A 19,740-nucleotide genomic window follows, 5' to 3' on the forward strand; every position below is an offset into this window, starting at 1 on the left:
ATAAGCTCCCCAAAATCCATAAATCTAACAGTCATTGACACCTCATTGTAACAAACTGTTGTGCCCCCAATGAAAGGGTTTCGGCCCTCATTGGCCAACACCTCCAAGCAGTTCCCTGTAATCTACCTTCCCAGGAAAAAGATATCAACCTATTCCTTCACTAGCCCTCCACCATCCCCCCCCCCCCTTTACCTCGTGGATCCCTACTCGTCACTATTGAATCCCACTTCCCTGTACACCAACATCCCTCATAACCATGGTCTTGCTGCTACTGAACACTACCTTCCCCAACGTCCTCCAGACTCTGACCCACAATGTCGTTCATCATATATCTTACCAACAGTAACCTAAAGCACAAATAATTCTCCTTTGAAGGGAAACTAGACAAAGACATATCAACATGTCCTGAAGTGAGGGACATCCTACCCATGAGCCTTCCCACCCCTCCTAAAGTGGTGTTTGTAACCCGCCCAGCTTCTACAGCACCCTAGTTCATGCCTATGCCACACCAAATCCCAACTCCTTGTCACCGGGATGATACGCCCATGGATGATCCAAGTAAAAGACCTGCCCAATCCACCCACCCAACTCTTCGAGTACAGTCGCAGTCTTATCCAACACTATCAGAGGCTGGATTCGCAGTGAAAGTAGTCATATCGCATACTGGCTCTACTTGAATCATTGCACAGCTTCTTATATGCATAGTTGTTCACCATGACGAGAGGCCAACGCCAAGCTTTGGCCAGAAGTGTTGTAGATCACCCTCTGACAGAACATGTAGCTTAACATTACATGTTCGATTTCAATTTGTGCTTCCCAACCAGGCCCGTCAGCTTTTCTGAACTGTGCAGAAGAGAGTTATTCTAAAGCACATTCTCTGCTCCCGAAATTATCTTCACCTTCAGTAACATACTATTCCTGTACCCCAAACCCAACAGTTTCTGCCCTTCTCTGTTCACGTCCACTCACCCTCATTGTGTACCACACCTTGCCGACACATCTGTCCGTCTTCTCCCTTTCCTGGTCCTTTCCTGCTCTTCTTCCCCCACCACCATCCCCCACCTCATGCCAAGCAGCCTCAGAGTCTCCCCACTCGGCACCTTGTCATGCTTCCATCTAGTCACTGCACTCTCTGCCGGACAGAGCTCTTCTCTCGCCCGGGCCCTATCCTGCTATCCCATATCCTTTCCTGCCCACTCCAGATTGCTACTTCTGTTCAATGTGGCAGCTGCATTCCGGTCCAAGCTGTTGAAGATGTTGGTCATGTGTGGGTGAGGTGTACTCCCTTTCTGTGATTGATGAAAATTTAGTGTGTTACAGTCCTTCGTTGTACCTGTCTGCAGGTCGACGTGTCTTACAGTGAGTAGCAATCTATCGGTCTCCTAATATTGTTTACAGTCAATATGACATATTCAGTGGGGAGGACGAAGATGTGGAGCACAAACAGAGAAAATTAAAAAGCATTGTTCGGTATACCTTAGACAAGCATGTTTCAAACAGGATTTTAAGGGTTAGGAAATACCCGTCGCGGTTTAATAGCCATAGCTTTATCGCAAAGACAAGTCAAAATCTAGCGGACAAACAAAAGCTGAACGAAGAGAAAATGAGTGTAAGGAGAGCGAAGAGTTAATCTTTTAATGACTTTTGCCCATTGATCCGACTAAAAATTCTACGAAATTTTGGTATTAGGTAAAATCTGTAAGCAGGTCGGATTAAAACAGAAGATGACAGGCACAAGTCCGATATGCAGAATTCGGTCTTCCAAAACTGTTTCACTGTGGAAGACAGTAACGTGGTTCTTCCATTCCATCACCACAAGTAAGTGAGAAATAGACATTCAACTACAACAGCTCAGCAGTGGAAACGCTTCTAGACCAGGTGAGATACTTGTGAGATTGTGAAGAGACTAAGCGAAATAACTTGTTCCCTTTCTAGCAGCAGTTCAGCTTAGCTCGCTGAAGTTACGAAGGCTGTTCAGTGACTCGATAAAAAACACAGATAATTACCTTCTTCAAGGAGGGTCGTAGGACAGATTGACATAATTATGGGCCTACATCGCTGACGTTACTCTCTTACAGAATAGTGTAACTTTTTTCATGCTCAGGTATTATGACGTTTTGAAAGAACGAAAACATTCTCTATCAGAATGAACGTAGAGCTTGCAAACAGAGATTTTGCGAAACTCAGCTCACTTTGTTCCTCCATAAGAGCCTCAGAGCTGCAGATATCGGCGCTCAGGTTGACATTATGTTCCAAGACTTCAGGAAGGCATTTGACAAAGTCCCCAATTTTCACTGTTGGGAAAAAAGACACAAGTTTACTGTGTACTGTGCCAGATTTGCGACTGAATTCGAGACTTTACATACAGAGCACAAGACGTTGCTCTTAAGGAAGCAGGATCGACAGACGTAAAGGTGATTTTAGGAGTACCGCAAGGAAGTTTGGTAAGACAGTTATTGTTTACATTATATATGAATTATCTAGAAGATAACGTTAAAAGTTTCATACAGCGGTTAGCAGATGATGCAGTTGGACAGTAGAAACGGCAGAAGACTGTAGTGATTTGCTGAAAAACCTGCACACAATTCGTTAATGGTGTAGGGACTGGTAGTTGACCCAGAGCGTAAATGAATTTAACATGCTGCGCATAACTAGGAGAAGAAATTCATAACTGTACAATAACGTTACTGATAAATTGATGGATACGATGTGTATCACTTCATCAGGTCCTAACAACTTCCTGCATGCCGAGCAATACGTTCTGCCTACATATTGATTGACAGTTAATAAATGCGTCAAGAAGGCTAGGAGAGTGTTTCTGATAGATAGAGCAGAAAAGCAGTTATTAGCATCTCACTTAGACAGTGAACTGGCATCACTTAGTTCCAATAAAATGAAAGTAGAGGAATTATGGGCGAAATTAAAGCAGATTGTAAATCGTCACCTGGAGGATTATGTTTCTAGTCTGTAAATAAAGTACGGAAAAGATCCACCAGGGTTTAATAATGAAATTCGGAGGGTGTTGAGGAAGCAGAGGCTGTTGCACTCTCGGTACAAAAGGGAACGCTCAAATGGCGAATTAGAGAGTCGTGGGTCTTTGAAAAGATCTATGCGCGAAGCATACAACTACCACCGTCATAGCAAAAGATCTGACAGAGAACTCGAAAAAATTTTGGACTTATATAAAATAGCTAAGCAGTTCTAAGCTTTCCATTCAGATCTGTTGACAGTTGAAGATAGCAAAACGAAAGCCGAAGTTTTAAATTTTACATACAAGAAATCGTTCACGAAGGAGAATCGTACAAACATATCGTTATCTGACCATCGAACACAGCCTCGTATGGACGACATAGTAACAACCTTACCTGGCGTACTGACGAAGCGAAATAGCTGAAAGATTTGAAAGCAAATAATTCACCAGGTCCGGTTGGAAACCCAGTTCGATTTTGCAATGAGTACTCAGCGTCGTTGGTCCCTTACCTAGCTTGCTTTTATCATGAATCTCTCGCCCAGCACAAAGTCCCACGTGACTGGAAAAAAGCGCAAGTGACTACTTTACATATGAAGGGTACAGGAATGAACCCGCAAAATTACAGACCAGTATCCCTAACTTCCGTTTGCTGCTAAATCCTTGAACATATTTTCAGACCGAATACCATGAACTTTCTCGAGACTGAGAAGCTTATGTTCACAAATCAGCTTGGTTTTAGAAAGCATCGCTTGTGTGGACCTCGGCTTGCATTTTCCTCACATGACATACAGCGAACTGTACACGAAGGGCAGCGGACAGATGCTACAGTTCTAGATTTCCGGAAAGCATTTTGCACGGTAACCCAATACAGGTACGAGCATGTGGAATAAGTTTATAGATACGTGAGTGGCTCGAAGACCTCGTAAATAATAGAACCCAATATGTTGTCCTCAAAGGCCAGTATTCATCAGAGACAAAGATATCATCAGGACTGATCCAGGGAAATATAGGAGCACTGTTGTTCTCTATATACATAAATGATTTGGCGATTGTTTGCAGATGATGCCGTGGTGTACGTCTAAGGTGTCGATGTTGAGAGACTAGGAATATACGATTTAGTCAGAATTTCCTGTTGGTGTTATGAATGGAGATGGCCTTAAATGTGGAAAAATGTAAGTTAATGCCAATGGCTAGGAAGATGATACTTCTGATGTTCGGATACGGTATTACTAGTATTCTGCTTGACACAGTCAAGTCATTCAAATATTCGGGCATAACGTAACGTTGCAAAGCGATATGAGATGCAACGAACATGTGAGAACAGCGAATAGTGGACATTGGTTTATTTGGAGAATTTTAGGAAAGAGTGGTTCACCTTCAAAGGAGAAAGTATATAGGATGCTTTGCGACCTGTTCGTCATACTACTCGAGTTTTTGGGATCCGTAGCAAGTCGGTTTGAAGGAAGACATTGAATCAATTCGGAGGCAGGCTGCTAGATTTGTTACCGATAGGTTCCAACAACGCTTAAATGTTACGGATATGTTTTGGGAACTCCAATTGGAATCCCATGAAGGGAAACACTACTGAGAAAATTTGAAGAACCGGCATTTGAAACTGACTGAATGACTGAAGAGTTGTTCTACTGACACCAACCTACGATGCCCACAATTGCCATGAAGATTAGATAAGGGAAATTAGTGCTCATAAGGAGGTATATATAGAGTCGTTTTTCCCTCGCTCTTTTTTCTAGTAGAACAGGAAAGTATATGACTTGTAGTGTTACAGGGTACCCTCCGTCACGCACCGCGCGTGGCTTCGGGTTCATCTGTGTGGATGTAGATAGAGAACCTAGGAAAAGTATCCCTTGTCACCTCTTAAGTATATGAATCAAGTAGCACATTTCTGCTGCAATGGCGGTATGAGTTTCACGGCCCTCCAGATACGCTAGTATTAAATACAAGCCGATTCCTGCAGTGACAAAAATGGTACTGAGCTACTGTTAATAATATTGTTTATTTCCACAAACACCGCGTTACAATTTGGTTTACCATCGTATTACATTTACTATTTTTGAAATTAGTTGTTGGTTGTAAACAACAACAAATAGTGGTGTATACTTGAACAGCTGTCTCAAGATCAACCTCTCGGTTTGAAACCAACGACGGCGAAATTTTTACGTATAAACAGCATTATGAAAAGGTGCTCGTAAGTGCTTTTTTCCTTGTAAATAAGTCTGGTGTGTCCCAGCCGGCCGCGGTAGTCTCGCGGTTCTAGGCGCGCAGTCCGGAAACGTGCGACTGCTACGGTCGCAGGTTCGAATCCTGCCTCGGGCATGGATGTGTGTGATGTCCTTACGTTAGTTAGGTTTAAGTAGTTCTAAGTTCTAGGGGACTAATGACCTCAGCAGTTGAGTCCCATAGTGCTCAGAGCCATTTGATTTTTTTGGTGTGTCCCATATCTGACTCGAGGAGGGTAAGAGCAAAAAAATATATATGAGTCTTTGCTCATGCGGTATAAGTAAGTGTCTCGCTTGTTCTTTGAGCAAATATATATACAAGTCGTTCTTTGAGCATATATATATGATATTGAAACGTCACCTTTGGAAAATTATAAATTACTGTGCTGGCAAACCTCTTACGTTATTTGATTTTCAAACAGCTGAGCAAAACTGAACGTGCTCAGACATTTCTCTCTTTACTTATTCTGATCTTCAATAAACTGACACACAATATTTTTAGCGCAACACAATCTGACTTTCAATAATCCCTACAAAAGAATGGCCCTGACTAACAATAACATGTACCTTTCACGAATCACTTACCTCACAAAAATCTTCGTTACTCAAACTACTGCAATGCAGCAAGCGCCAGTACTGCCAGCTAAGTAAAAGATTCTAACTACTGAAGGCACTAACTACTGATAGGCATAGTTAGCAAATGAAAGATTTTGGTAGAGAATAAACAGTCTATTTACCTTAATAGTGCTCAAAAGTCATCCGTTCGTGATATCCAGTATTACAGATTTATTCTTTCTGATGGACAAACGTCCAGAACGTCCGCTCTCATGATTCTACCACCTCTCTCCCCACATCCACCACTGCTGGCGGCTCCAACTGCGCAACGCATCGCGCTTTTCACATCCATCTGCCCAACACTACAATAGCAAATATTCCAACAATGCAAATAAGCCACAGACTGCACACAGCGCAGTCAGTGATTTTCGTATGGAGCGTAACATGCCGTTGCCAACATAAAAACCTAAACAGCCTATTTACACTATATATAGTCTTTGACTATACGAGATACGCGGGTGCCGTAATCGTTGTTTTCCATAAATTCTTCTTCATGTAACCGATTGTTGAGCTTAGCCACTGCACACTATGAAAATACCTGCACAATCAAAACAACAAACTGGGCACACAACAGATTATATTTGTTATTTGTGGGTCACCTATGAAAAAGTTGTAGAACAGTGTGAGATCTTGAAATATAATCAAGACTGAAATAAAAATCGAAACAGTTGTTTGCCAATGACAAACATGAACCGTAGTAAAACTAACAAAGTTAAAAGTCTCTAAACATCAAACAAAATCACAAAACGACACTAAATGCAAGGGGAGGCATCACAAAGAGTGCAAGATTGTATGGAGAAAGTGCAACAGGGTCTGCTCATCTAGGTAGCTAACGAAATCAAACTTAACGATAGCACAAAATGTCACAAAGTTATACCGAAGTTATCAATACAAGTTGTGTGGCAAAGTAACCAAATAATAAGCTGCTCAGAATGTAGTTCGTGCTACCACAATTTGTGATAATTTCTTCTTCTTTTTGGGGTCATCAGTCTTCTGTCCGCTTTCATGCGGACAGCCACGAATTCCTCTCCTGTGCCAACCTCTTCCTCAGAGTAGCATTTGCAACCTACTAAGGTTGTTTTGACTTTCCTGTATGCTGAGTCAGTCCTTTCGACAATCATATCTTTTCCGATTTCTTCGCCTTTTCCAAGCCGCCATTTCGTCTTAGCGTCCCCCCACTACCTCTTTATTTCATTCCTCAGCGACATGTATTTCTGTATTCCTGAATCTTTTTTGTAATTCCTTCTTTCATCGATCATCTGAAGTATTTCTTCTGTTACCCGTGATTTCTTCGCAGTCACCTTCTTTGAACTCATATTTTTCTTCCCAAATTCTGTGATTGCGCTTTTTAGCGATGTCCATTCCTCCTCAACTGTACTGCGTACTAGCATTTTGTACACAGCCACAATCTCGAAATGACAACATAACTCTAGTTTGAAAATTCATGAAATTGTGAATGAATATGTGTGAGAATTTAGGATTTTTTTTTACTTCACCTCACAAACCCACAGATCTTTACATGCACGTTTAACGATTTATACTGATATGATAAACTTCTTATAACCCACCCATAGAAGTAAGATATTCTACAGGGTTAAATTTATTTAAATTGAGAAACTCTTGGCCAGTGCAAAGGACACCAAAACAAATATCTTTGTCTAATGTCATATTTTCTGTGAGCATTTTTATCCAGTAGGCGGTGTATTCGCTATTGAGTTGTAACGTCTGATTTGTTGTTGTTACGGTTCCTTCTGTAACGGTAGAGGGGGTACTTCACTCTTCAGTGGTAACAGCTGTTTCATATTCACATTAAGTTGTACAGTTTGACCCAGTGCAGGACATGTTTACGAATGGAGCGATGTACCTGGAGTATGTACACTGATGTGGTTGATGCTTATTACATAATGAACTAAAACGCAAGAGCACCTGAGAGGATTTATCAACAACAATACGCTGTTGCCATACCTCACAGCATTTGACGTTTACCGCTGTGTGTCGGAATCTGAGTGAGGACGTGCGATTTAGCAGATTACCTGGACAGTTACTAGGTTGCGCAGTGCGGACTCAATTTGAGAAAGCTGTCCTGCAGCACCTGGAGCAAGATCATTCCATCACCACTTGTGCAACTACGGATAACATGAAGAGAAATGAGAGGAATGTCAGAAACGTCCCTCATGATCACTATTGTTGCATCCATTCCACTCATACCGTGTGTACAAGCTGGAACCAGAAGATTATTCACTGAGAGAACAACTTTAGCAGTCGTACCTGGAACAGTATCAATTGCATCCTAAATCCCCAGCCTATGGGCTGTTTACAGATGCAGTAACGTTTGGGCGTGATGCCTCATTCAACATCCACAATGCGCATATTTGTTGTGAGTTTACTCCACATGCTACATCTACTCGCACACTTCAAGTGATTAATTTGGACGATATCCCCTATCTAGGCCATTAAAAGACATGCATTACAGCAATTTACTCGCCAATCCATTGCCAGAATTGCTGGGTGACGTGACACTCGCTATAAGACAGCTCATGCGGTTCGAGCATAACTAGGTTTCAGGAGTGGTCTTGTATCGAGACCTACTACTATGTCCTACTTGATTCCCGGATTTGACCCCGCTGGAGTTTTTTTTCTGGGGAGAAATGCACACCTAGTTTGAAAAACCTCATTGAATCAGAATAGGATCTGGCTGGGCCGATAGTGTTGTAGTAGCAACAGGAGAAATTAAGGACCTGCCAGTGTAATCTTCCTTTACAAGTCAGTGGCGGCATTTTTGAACCTCAGCTACAGAAGTAATAGTGTTGCGATAACGTTTTTGTCTCTTGGTAATAAAGAATCAAAAATTGTTTGTGTTACTCTTTGTCTACTGCAAGTAAGATTTGATGTCCTCTTAAAATTTTGTGTTATAGGAAAATACTTTACAAAAGCGTTTTCAGTTTTCTGTGCTACTTCAAAGAATTTGCTGGTTTAATTAATTATTAACCCGAGAAAGCACCCTCTACTGGTCTGAAAACTTCTCACAGGAAAATATGGCGATAGAGAAATATATTTGTTGCAGTATCCCGTGCGACCTCACAAGGTTTGTTGATTTACATCATATTTATCTTGTTATTGAAGATTTAGAGAACTTGTTATTTCTTATATACCCAATAAATGTTATTTGATTATGGTTGACGATAGATACCGTAGCAGACTCGAGACAAAATTGAAGGCGATGGTACACAGGTACAGAGAACATAATACTCAAGAATCTGTTTTCAGGTATCAAAAGTATATCGTAGAGGAATGTTGATGATGCTGTTAGTAAATCACCTAAATAAGTTTTAGTAAATACGTAATTCCTCTACAGGCTGAGGACATACTGGTGACTGTGGACGAGGGCACGCTGCTGGGAACCACAAAAACCAGCCTCTACAACACGACGTACACGGCCTTCCTTGGAATCCCATATGCTGAGCCACCACTTGGAGCGCTGCGTTTCACGGTGAGTTCACTACCAGCAGACATTGATAAGTAACAACCTAGAATTCACTGACACTGTGTCTAGTTGACTAGCGGTTACAACTTAGTTGACGCTGAAGGTGTCCACGAGGTAAGTATTATACGAATCAGTGAGGAATGAAGGAAGATTATGTCTCAACCTACCCTCTAGAACTAGCGAGACACCTCTTGAGTTCGAGGTCGCAAAATGCCATTGATATTTATGTCTTTCGATGCCGAACAAATTTCATACCACACAACCACAATATTGGCTGCTGGTGGCACAGGGGTGGGGCTAGAGATATCCAATCATGAGCACAGCACGAGACTGTGAAGTGTAGTTGCTTAGTCCACCAGTACCTCATAATACTGCTACTGTGCTATCAGTGTTGATTCAAAGCAGAGCAATGTCAACCACTGAAAAGGAAACTTTGCCTTCTACCTACAACAACAGCTGCTGAAGATGACATTTCGTCAGACAGTAACCCATGGAATTCTGCAGAGTTAGAAAGAAGTAGCATGTGAAATATTAGCGTCCGTGCAAGACGAGTTAGTAGAATGGTTGGTGTCTTATTTGCTCCATTGTGAGGACAATGTACAGTCTTAGACATGAAAACTGACCGCCGGCCGGCCGCCACAGAGACTAAGTTCGAGTCGTTCACTTAAGGTGGCCAATAAAACTGACCGCCCTTAACTACTCTAACTCCGGCCATCTGCCCAATCTGGCAACACTGTAAGATGCGGAAGTATCAGGAAGAAGTGTTATCTACTTCCAAGATGTTGTGGGATTGTATGAGCCCGTATTGTGGTGGTAATCGCCGTGCGTTCTAAACTTACAGTCGCCTGTTCGAGTCCAAATGTATTTTTTTTTTTTTTTTTTGTGCTACATTTCGGCCCTCGTCTTAAGTTTGATAGAACATCGAAGATACTTCGCTTCACATTCTACCCACCAGCAATCATAAGTACTTCCAGAAACAGTTCTGCAGGATAGCTCGGGGCTGCGTCGCGATCAGAACTGCTTAGGCTGGACCGTTCTTCGAGCTGTAGCGGCTACCGGCCACCGGCCAGACGCCACTCGCCGCCTGAAATCCGGCACCGTCCAGGTGACCGCGGCGCGACGCTGTCAGTGTATGTACCAACTGTAATTTTCGAATTTGAAGTTCTAGTTATCATCTTGCAGTTGAGCATTGGATTTTGCATTCTTGAAAATCATGAACTACGGTTAAGCGTTGTAAAATTGAGTCGCAAGTGAAGAAAGGTGTAACATCTGCAGCACAACATTTACTTTTGGAATGACAGAGGGGTGAATGCACAGGAGGCAGCTAGAAGGATTTGAACTGCGTGTGAAGCGAGTGCTTTTGGGAAAAATACGAACACATTCTTTTTTCAACAAAGATCGTTCTGGCATGAATGATTTTCCACATTAAGGAAGTCTAGACTACCGATATATGTGATGGGTTACCTACCATTTAACCATTATGCAACATTTGCCTTCAACAGGCAAAGTTCATAAGTCTGGTGTAGGAGTACTGCATGCTCTAAACCTAAACAACAAAAATCAACAGAGTGACTATTGTTGAACGTCATCAAGTCGCTCACTGAGCATTCCCATGCAGTACTGGTGACGAGTTATGATGCCTTTATCGTTAACTTCCTAAGAAGAAATGAAAGGCTGAGCCCCACCTAAAGACGTAAACTCGAGCAAAGAGTAGTTTGAACATAATATTTTACATCTGATAGCTCCAAAAACGTGTTTTGCGCTTCGAATGCTGCCCCAAGGGTGTGTGCATCACATCTGGAATTTGTTGCCAACAACTGACACACATTTCGGTGCAGTGTAAGAAAATCGACCGACAAAACGACATCACGTGTGCTACTGCATGATAACGCACTCTGTAGATACAGAAACAAAACTATCCAGGAGATTGATAGGAAAGTTATCTCTCAGGCTCCTGTATTGATAAAGAGATCTCAAGCACTTGTCCCTCTCATCATATACTCGTAAAATGTTATCTTTCCCGCTCTTGATCGATCAACCGTCAAGGCAATTCATGTCTAGACGAAAATACTCTTCAAACTACACTAGTGTAATGACATCGTTAGGACCAGCAGGTTTCTACGGGCGTAGAATTTGTAAAGTGTTGTCAGGGACGGTCGGTTTTATTGGCCACCTCAAGTGAACGACTCGGACTTAGTCTCTGTGGCGGTCGGCCCGGCGGTCAGTCTGTACGTGAGGAGAACAACAATGACGTTATGAGCTTAACAGGTGAAAGTGGTACTGAAACACGCGTCGAGCGATGCAGTTCATCGTCCTTGTCAGACAGCGAGGCGCAAAACCCGTCTTCAGTAGAACGTAGTAGAGGGTAGCCATTGTCCAACAAGCAGATACTAAACACAATTACCTCCATGGAAGATAATTCTTTTATTTTTTGAGTCATCAGTCTTCTGTTTGGTTTGAGGGTACAAACCACGAATTTCTCACCTGTGGCAGCCTCTTCATCTCAGAGTAGCACCTGCAACCTACTTCCTCAATTATTTGCTGGCTGTATTCCAATCTCTGTCTTCCTCTACTGTTTCTGTCTTCTACAGCTCCATCTAGTACCATGGGAGTCATTCCCTGATGTCTTAACATATGACCTGTGATACTGTCCGTTCTCGTTTTCAGTATTTTCCTCGTATTCCTTTCCTCTCCGATTCTGCGAAGAACCTCCTTATCTCTTACCTTATCAGTCCACCTAATTTTCAATATTCGTCTGTAACACCACATCTCAGATGCTTCCTATCTCTTCTATTTCTTTTTTCACACAATTAATGAATCACTGTCATACAAAGCTGTGTTTGAAACGTACATTCTCAGAAATATCTTTTACAAATTAAGGCCTATGTTTGATAGAAGCACATTTCTCATGACCAGGAATGCCTTGTTTGCCAGTGCTAGCCTTCTTTTAATGTCTTCCTTGATCCGTCCGTCACTGGTTATTTTGCTGCCCAAGTAGCAGAATTTCTTAACTTGATCTACGTTGTGACCATCAATCCTGTTTTCATTTCTGCTACTTCTCATTACTATCGTCTTTCTTCGATTAACTCTCAGTTCATATTCTGTACTCATTAGACTTCATTTCATTTAGGGTATCCTATAATTCTTCTGCACTTTCACTGAGGACAGCAATGTAATCAGTGAATCGTATCATTGATAAACTTTCACTCCTGAACCTTTCTTTTATTTCCATCATTAATTTTCCGATGTACGGATTGAAGAGTAGTGGTGAATGTCTATATTCCTGTCTTACACTCTTTCATTCCGAGAACTTGTTCGTCCACTCTTATTATCCCCTTTCGATTCCTGTACATATTGTACATTACCCGTCTCTCCCTGTACCTTACCCTTGTTTCTCTCAGAATTTCGAATATCTTCCACCATTTTACGTTGTCGAACGCCTTTTCCAGTTCGACAAATACTATTAACGTGTCTTGATATTTCTTTAATCTTGTTTTCACTATCAACCGCAACGTCAGAATTGCCTCCGTGATGCCTTTACCTTTCCTAAAGCCAAACTGATCGTCGTCTGACACATCGTTATTTATTTCCATTCTTTAGTTGTTAAGCTGATTGTGCAGTAATTCTGGCACTTGACAACTCTTGCAGTTTTCAGAATTGTGTGGGTGATATTTCCCCGAAAGTCAGATGGTATGTCGTCAGTCTCATACATTCTACACACCGACGTTAATAATCATTTTGTTGCCACTTCCCCAACGATGTTAGAAATTTTGATGGAATGTTATCTATCGTTTCTGTCTTATTTGATTTTAAGCCCTCCAAATCTCTCTTAAATTCTAATAAAGCATTTCCTAAGTCTTTTAAATAGACTTCTGTTCCTTCTTCCACCATATTAGACCAGTCTTGCCCTCCATAGAAGCCTTCAACGTAACGTTTCCAACTAGCCGCTCTGCATTTAACAGTTTAATTTATGTTGCACTTTAATTTACGATCCTTGATTTTAATTTTACCAAAGGTTGTTTTGACTTTCCTACATGCTGACAATCATTTCCTTTTTGATTTCCTTATATTTTTCATGCAGCCGTTTCGTCTTAGCTCCGGTCTCGCAACCTGATATACGGCCGGGAGACCGGTGTGCTGACCACATGCCTCTCCAAATCCGCGTACAGTGACGCATGTGGACTGAGGATAACACGGCGGCCGGTCGGTACAGTTCGGCCTTCCAAGGTCTGTTCGGACGGAGAAGAAAGTATTTCGTCTTACCTTCCCTGCACTTCTTATTTATTTCATTCCTGAAAGACTTGAATTTCCCTGAACGTTTTTGTACCTCCTCCTTTCGTCCCTCAACTAAAGTATTTCATCTGCTTCCCATCATTTCTTTGTAGCTACCTTCTTTGTACCTATGTTTTTCTTCCAAATTTCTATGATTGTCCTTCTTAGAGAGTTCAACTGTGTTGCCTACTGAGCTCTTCCTAATTGCTGCATCTATAGCCTTAGGAAACTTAATGTGTATCTCGTCATTTCTTAGTACTTCCGCATCCCACTTGTTTGCATGTTAATTCTTCCTGACAAAGCTCTTAAACTTAATCCTACTCTTCATCAGTATTACACTGTGGTCTGAGTCCATAATTCCTCCTGGGTACCCCTAACAATCCAGTATCTGATTTCGGAATCTCTGTGTGACTATGATGTAATCTAACTGAAATCTCCCCGTACCACTCAGCTTTTTCCGAGTACACCTCCTCCTACTGTAATTCTTGAATAGTATTCACTATAACTAGCTGAAATTTATTAGTCTTTCTCCTTTCTCATAACTTATCCCAACCCCATGTTCTCCTGTAACTTTTTCTTCTACTCCTTTCCATACCACTGCATTTCAGTGTCTATGACTATTAGATTTTTACCCCCAATTATGTACTACATTACTCTTTCAGTATCCTCATATACTGTCTCTTCAACCCGCGACGTCGGTATGTGTACCTGAAGTATCGTTGTTGGTGATGGCTTCCTGTCGATTCTGATAAAAACTGCCCTATCACTGCTGAATTGTTCACAGTAACATACTCTCTGCCGTAGCTTTGTATTCATAACAGATCCCACTCCTGCTGATAATACACCCTATATATAATATACTCATGTGACCATAAATCCTTGTATTCTTCCCATTTCACTTCACTGACCCATACTATATCTAGCTTGAGCCTTGCATTTCCCTTTTCAGAGTTTCTAGCTTCCCTACCACATTCAAGCTTCTGACATTCTCCGAGCCATAGAGCGCTAACCTTTCGTTGGTTATCTAATCTTTCTCTCACGGTCACCTGCCCCTTGGCTGTCCCCTCCAGGAGATACGAAGAGTGTCTATTCCGGAATTTTTTGCCAGTGGAGAGGTCATCATGACACTTATTCAGATACAGGCCATATTTCCAATGGGTACATGTTATGTGTCTCTAACGCAGTAGTTTCCATGACAACCGAGGGCCCTAAACCTCTATCTGCTCCTCCGGCCTCTGACAAGACCATTGGAAGAATCGGAGACACTTCTTAAGACAGTAGTCTTAGGCAGCCAATGCTGGCAACTAATCGAAGTTTCAGTTGTGGTAGGTTTCTAACCCCGGACCGATAACGTTTACTAATCAAAGACGCTACCCCTAAACCACGGGTGCAGCCCTGGAAGATCATACGCTACATAATAAAACACAGATATGAATAGATTTCGAATTAATCCGTATCAATATGACCGTTTCATGCATAAGGAAACCATTTACAAAAACTGATGTTTGCTCGTTTAAAGGATGCCCGATACAATCTACAGGGTGTGCATGATGATGACTTACTACACTCCTGGAAATTGAAATAAGAACACCGTGTATTCATTGTCCCAGGAAGGGGAAACTTTATTGACACATTCCTGGCGTCAGATACATCACATGATCACACTGACAGAACCACAGGCACATAGACACAGGCAACGGAGAATGCACAATGTCGGCACTAGTACAGTGTATATCCACCTTTCGCAGCAATGCAGGCTGCTATTCTCCCATGGAGACGATCGTAGAGATGCTGGATGTACTCCTGTGGAACGGCTTGCCATGCCATTTCCACCTGGCGCCTCAGTTGGACCAGCGTTCGTGATGGACGTGCAGACCGCGTGAGACGACGCTTCATCCAGTCCCAAACATGCACAATGGGGGACAGATCCGGAGATCTTGCTGGCCAGGGTAGTTGACTTACACCTTCTAGAGCACGTTGGGTGGCACGGGATACATGCGGACGTGCATTGTCCTGTTGGAACAGCAAGTTCCCTTGCCGGTCTAGGAATGGTAGAACGATGGGTTCGATGACGGTTTGGATGTACCGTGCACTATTCAGTGTCCCCTCGACGATCACCAGAGGTGTACGGCCAGTGTAGGAGATCGCTCCCCACACCATGATGCCGGGTGTTGGCCCTGTGTGCCTCGGTCGTATGCAGTCCTGATTGTGGCGCTCACCTGCACGGCGCCAAACACGCATACGACCATCATTGGCACCAAGGCAGAAGCGACTCTCATCGCTGAAGACGACACGTCTCCATTCGTCCCTCCATTCACGCCTGTCGCGACACCACTGGAGGCGGGCTGCACGATGTTGGGGCGTGAGCGGAAGACGGCCTAACGGTGTGCGGGACCGTAGCCCAGCTTCATGGAGACGGTTGCGAATGGTCCTCGCCGATACCCCAGGAGCAACAGTGTCCCTAATTTGCTGGCAAGTGGCGGTGCGGCACTACGTAGGATCCTACGGTCTTGGCGTGCATCCGTGCGTCGCTGCGGTCCGGTCCCAGGTCGACGGGCACGTGCACCTTCCGCCGACCACTGGCGACAATATCGATGTACTGTGGAGACCTCACGCCCCACGTGTTGAGCAATTCGGCGGTACGTCCACCCGGCCTCCCGCATGCCCACTATACGACGCCCTCGCTCAAAGTCCCTCAACTGCACATACGGTTCACGTCCACGCTGTCGCGGCATGCTACCAGTGTTAAAGACTGCGATGGAGCTCCGTATGTCACGGCAAACTGGCTGACACTGACGGCGGCGGTGCACAAATGCTGCGCAGCTAGCGCCATTCGACGGCCAACACCGCGGTTCCTGGTGTGTCCGCTGTGCCGTGCGTGTGATCATTGCTTGTACAGCCCTCTCGCAGTGTCCGGAGCAAGTATGGTGGGTCTGACACACCGGTGTCAATGTGTTCTTTTTTCCATTTCCAGGAGTGTATGTTATGCATATCAAATTTTGGGTGACATAGGTTATGGCCATTTAAAGGGATGCAATGGATAACTGAATACCTTGAAATAGAGGTACAAAATTGGAAAACGTAACATAACGAAATTTCAAACAAAGCGTCAACTTGATGAAGCACAGAAAACTGAGAAAGAGACCTGAAAATTTGTCGATGAGATTAATAAACTTATATCTTAGATCTGTAAGGAATTTATTTTCAGTGCCAACCAGTCGAGATATGAAGAGGAAATGCAAATGAAAGGAACCCTGGAAGTTATACCTAGTAAGAGAAGATTAACCAACATCAATAGCTCAACGTATTCGTATACAATTATGCCGACAATTAACATGGGTAGTAAATTATCGGGAAGGTTATTCACTGTGCTGCGAAAAGTTGGAGGTACTCTGCGCTTTACTATTCATTTTCGTGAGCGTGCTATTGCAAGGACAGTAGTAAAAGTTTACGTCACAGCAAGCAAGAGTGGGAAAGTACAACTATGATATGAGCACTGCCTTCGGCCAATAGCTGGTCAAAATAACTTTCTTTTGGATATTTTCTGTTTTTCTTCTTTTTCTTGTGGATTATCTACGACTGACACCGCTTCTCCTCCTACAGTCGCCACTTTCTTCTGTCTTGACTAAACTCAACATTCATATTACTTACTTGCATTGCCTCCTCCACATCATTTTGCCAGTTGCGTCGTGGGCGACCCCTTTTCTTCCACTGGGATGATATCCATCGTAGTATCCTATTTGATATATTTTCTTCATTCAGCCTATTAACATGGCCAAATCATGTCAGGTGTTTTTGTTGAATATCGTCACAGATATCCATATTCACTTTCATCCGTTGTCGGATTACGTCACTTCTTATCTTGCCCATCAGAGATTTTTCTTAATGGCCAGCAGTCTTTCTTTCATTGCCCTTGTTGCAAATCGTCTTTTATTAACCCTACTCGTGATTTTATCATTGCTTTTGCCCTGTTTATTAAATAATTCCTCGAGAAAATTTTGCCTTTTCCCACACCTAAAGTTACTTCTCCATCTGCCTCGAAATTACTTATTTTTTTCCGTTCCAAGAGCCAAATACTCACATTTCTTCATGTTCATCTTCAGGCAAGCCTTATTGTATTCCCCTTTAAGCATTCTTATTGTAAAGTTTAGATCTTTCTTATCTTCTGCTAGTACATCTAGGTCAATCCCTTTCACGTTCGCCACAGTTAGTTCGTGCGTTCATTTTCCCAGATTAGTCAGTGCAACATGCGTCTCCAGTCCAGCTTGTATGCTTTTTTCGTATATTTGTTTGATTATAAAGATGTTGTCCATCATCTATCTTCCATCTTGGAATCCTGCATGCTCTTCTTGCTGCTAATGAATTGTTTCTTTCTGTACCTTATCTTTCAATGCTTCCGAACACAGTCTTCCTACGAAAGGCATCACTATCAATCCCCTATGATTACTTGGACTATTACGTGACCCTTTCTTATGCACCGGTCTTATGTAACAAGTTTTCCATTTCCATGGAGCATCTTCTCCATTTAATATACTTTCAAACAGCGTTCTTACTATTCCCAACAATTTTGGTGGACCAAACTTCACCAGCTTTGGATATATTGATCAAAACATGGTGCCTTCCTCACAGCCTCTTAAAGAGTTTTATACCTGATCGCCATAATTCGTCCAATTGCATTCTTACCTCAAATTTATGTGAAAATGTAGCTTGATTTTCCTGGAATAATTCCTTAAAATACGTTGTCCACTGACCATGACTAATATTATTATAATACAACTTTTCACTACTTCATACTCCCTTTGACTTGACTGTTCTCTATGCGTGGTGCGCGTATAATATCATGCTCCGTTAGAACAAACTATCCCTCCTGGAACCACAGGACAAATTAATCCTCTGGATGTTTACTTTTCCCGTGTCCATAAGTAATTTTGCAGCGGTATCTGCAGCTAAGCCTTAAAGGACAGTTCACAATAAGCTCAACAACAGAATGTTTCGCATTCTTTTCCATGCCATAACATTCCATCAGTTCCCGTCATCCCGTTACGCCTGTGTGATTCTGTAAGAGTGGATACCTAGTTGAACGTACTGCACAATTCGTAACTATCAAGGATTTCACCTTTGAGCTTGATGGTGCGAACCTTTGTGACCATTGTGGCACGCCATTTATCATTTGGTGTTCATGGTGCAAGTTAATTGAGCTTTACTATTCATTTTCGTGAGCTATTCATCGTTAGTAATGACCCACTCATATTCTGTCGCGTGCATGAGACACACGGTGGGTCATTACTAACTAATACGTTTCCTGTCATAATGCTAATATAGCAACTGCAAATGAGCTTTGCTAAAAATTGAATTTGCTCCCTCGCATTTAAGGGGCTCCTTGTAAGCCATTAGATACGGAGCAAAAGCTTGACGAGATTAGAATTGGAAGGAAACATGGCGCTTATTTTCAAGGAATCATCTGAATCGATTCATGGGGAAAGCAAGGAAAACGTAAATGTCGGTGGCTTTTATGTACATACGCTGCAGGCCACTGTACGGTGCTTGGCTAAAGATACACTGTACCACTGTTAGCCGTTACTTTGCCTGTTTCTGTCCCGCTCAAAAATCGAGCGAGGGGAAAAAAGTTGACTTTGCAGTCATTATGCGATATACACGTAGGCAGCAGTAGAATTGTCCTGCTGTCTGTTGCAAATGCTATTTCTCTAAAAATTTTCAATAGCGTTTCGAGAAAAGTGTCCTCGTTTCTCCAGGGATTCCTATTTGATTTCACGGAGTATTTCCGTAATACTGGCGTATTGATCCAAGAATGGGTAACAGTACACCTCTGCATTGCTTCAATGTCTTGCCTTAATCCACCTAGTGGAGATACAGCGCGTTCACTTTCAGTGCGAAACCATTCACACATTGAGAGGTTCTCAGTGAACAGTGAAAATGTATTATGGAATTTGTAATGCTGTAAACATAAACAAAATGATCCAGGAGCATGCGAGAATGGAAATCCATTACGACGCGAATTATTTACTCTCGTATGAGTTACATGTTACACACTTTTATGACAATATTATTTTTGGCTAAAACTTCGACACACCCACTGCGTTTTCGGTTCCTTGATGAAGTTCATCTTCTACCTAGGAGGTGGGACGATGGGACGATATCAG

General features: G+C 42.5%; 1 protein-coding gene across 1 annotated transcript in view; it reads left to right on the top strand.

Annotated features, from left to right (window-relative positions):
- LOC126354457 (pyrethroid hydrolase Ces2e-like) overlaps window positions 1-19,740 on the top strand; it is a 127,529-nt gene that overhangs the window by 12,556 nt on the left and 95,233 nt on the right. Inside the window, exon 2 of the mRNA XM_050004153.1 lies at window positions 9,179-9,313. Within this exon, the coding sequence (XP_049860110.1) occupies window positions 9,179-9,313 (135 nt within the window). The remainder of the gene's footprint in view (window positions 1-9,178; window positions 9,314-19,740) is intronic.

This window comes from Schistocerca gregaria, chromosome 3, assembly GCF_023897955.1.
Source record: "Schistocerca gregaria isolate iqSchGreg1 chromosome 3, iqSchGreg1.2, whole genome shotgun sequence".
NCBI lineage: Eukaryota > Metazoa > Arthropoda > Insecta > Orthoptera > Acrididae > Schistocerca > Schistocerca gregaria.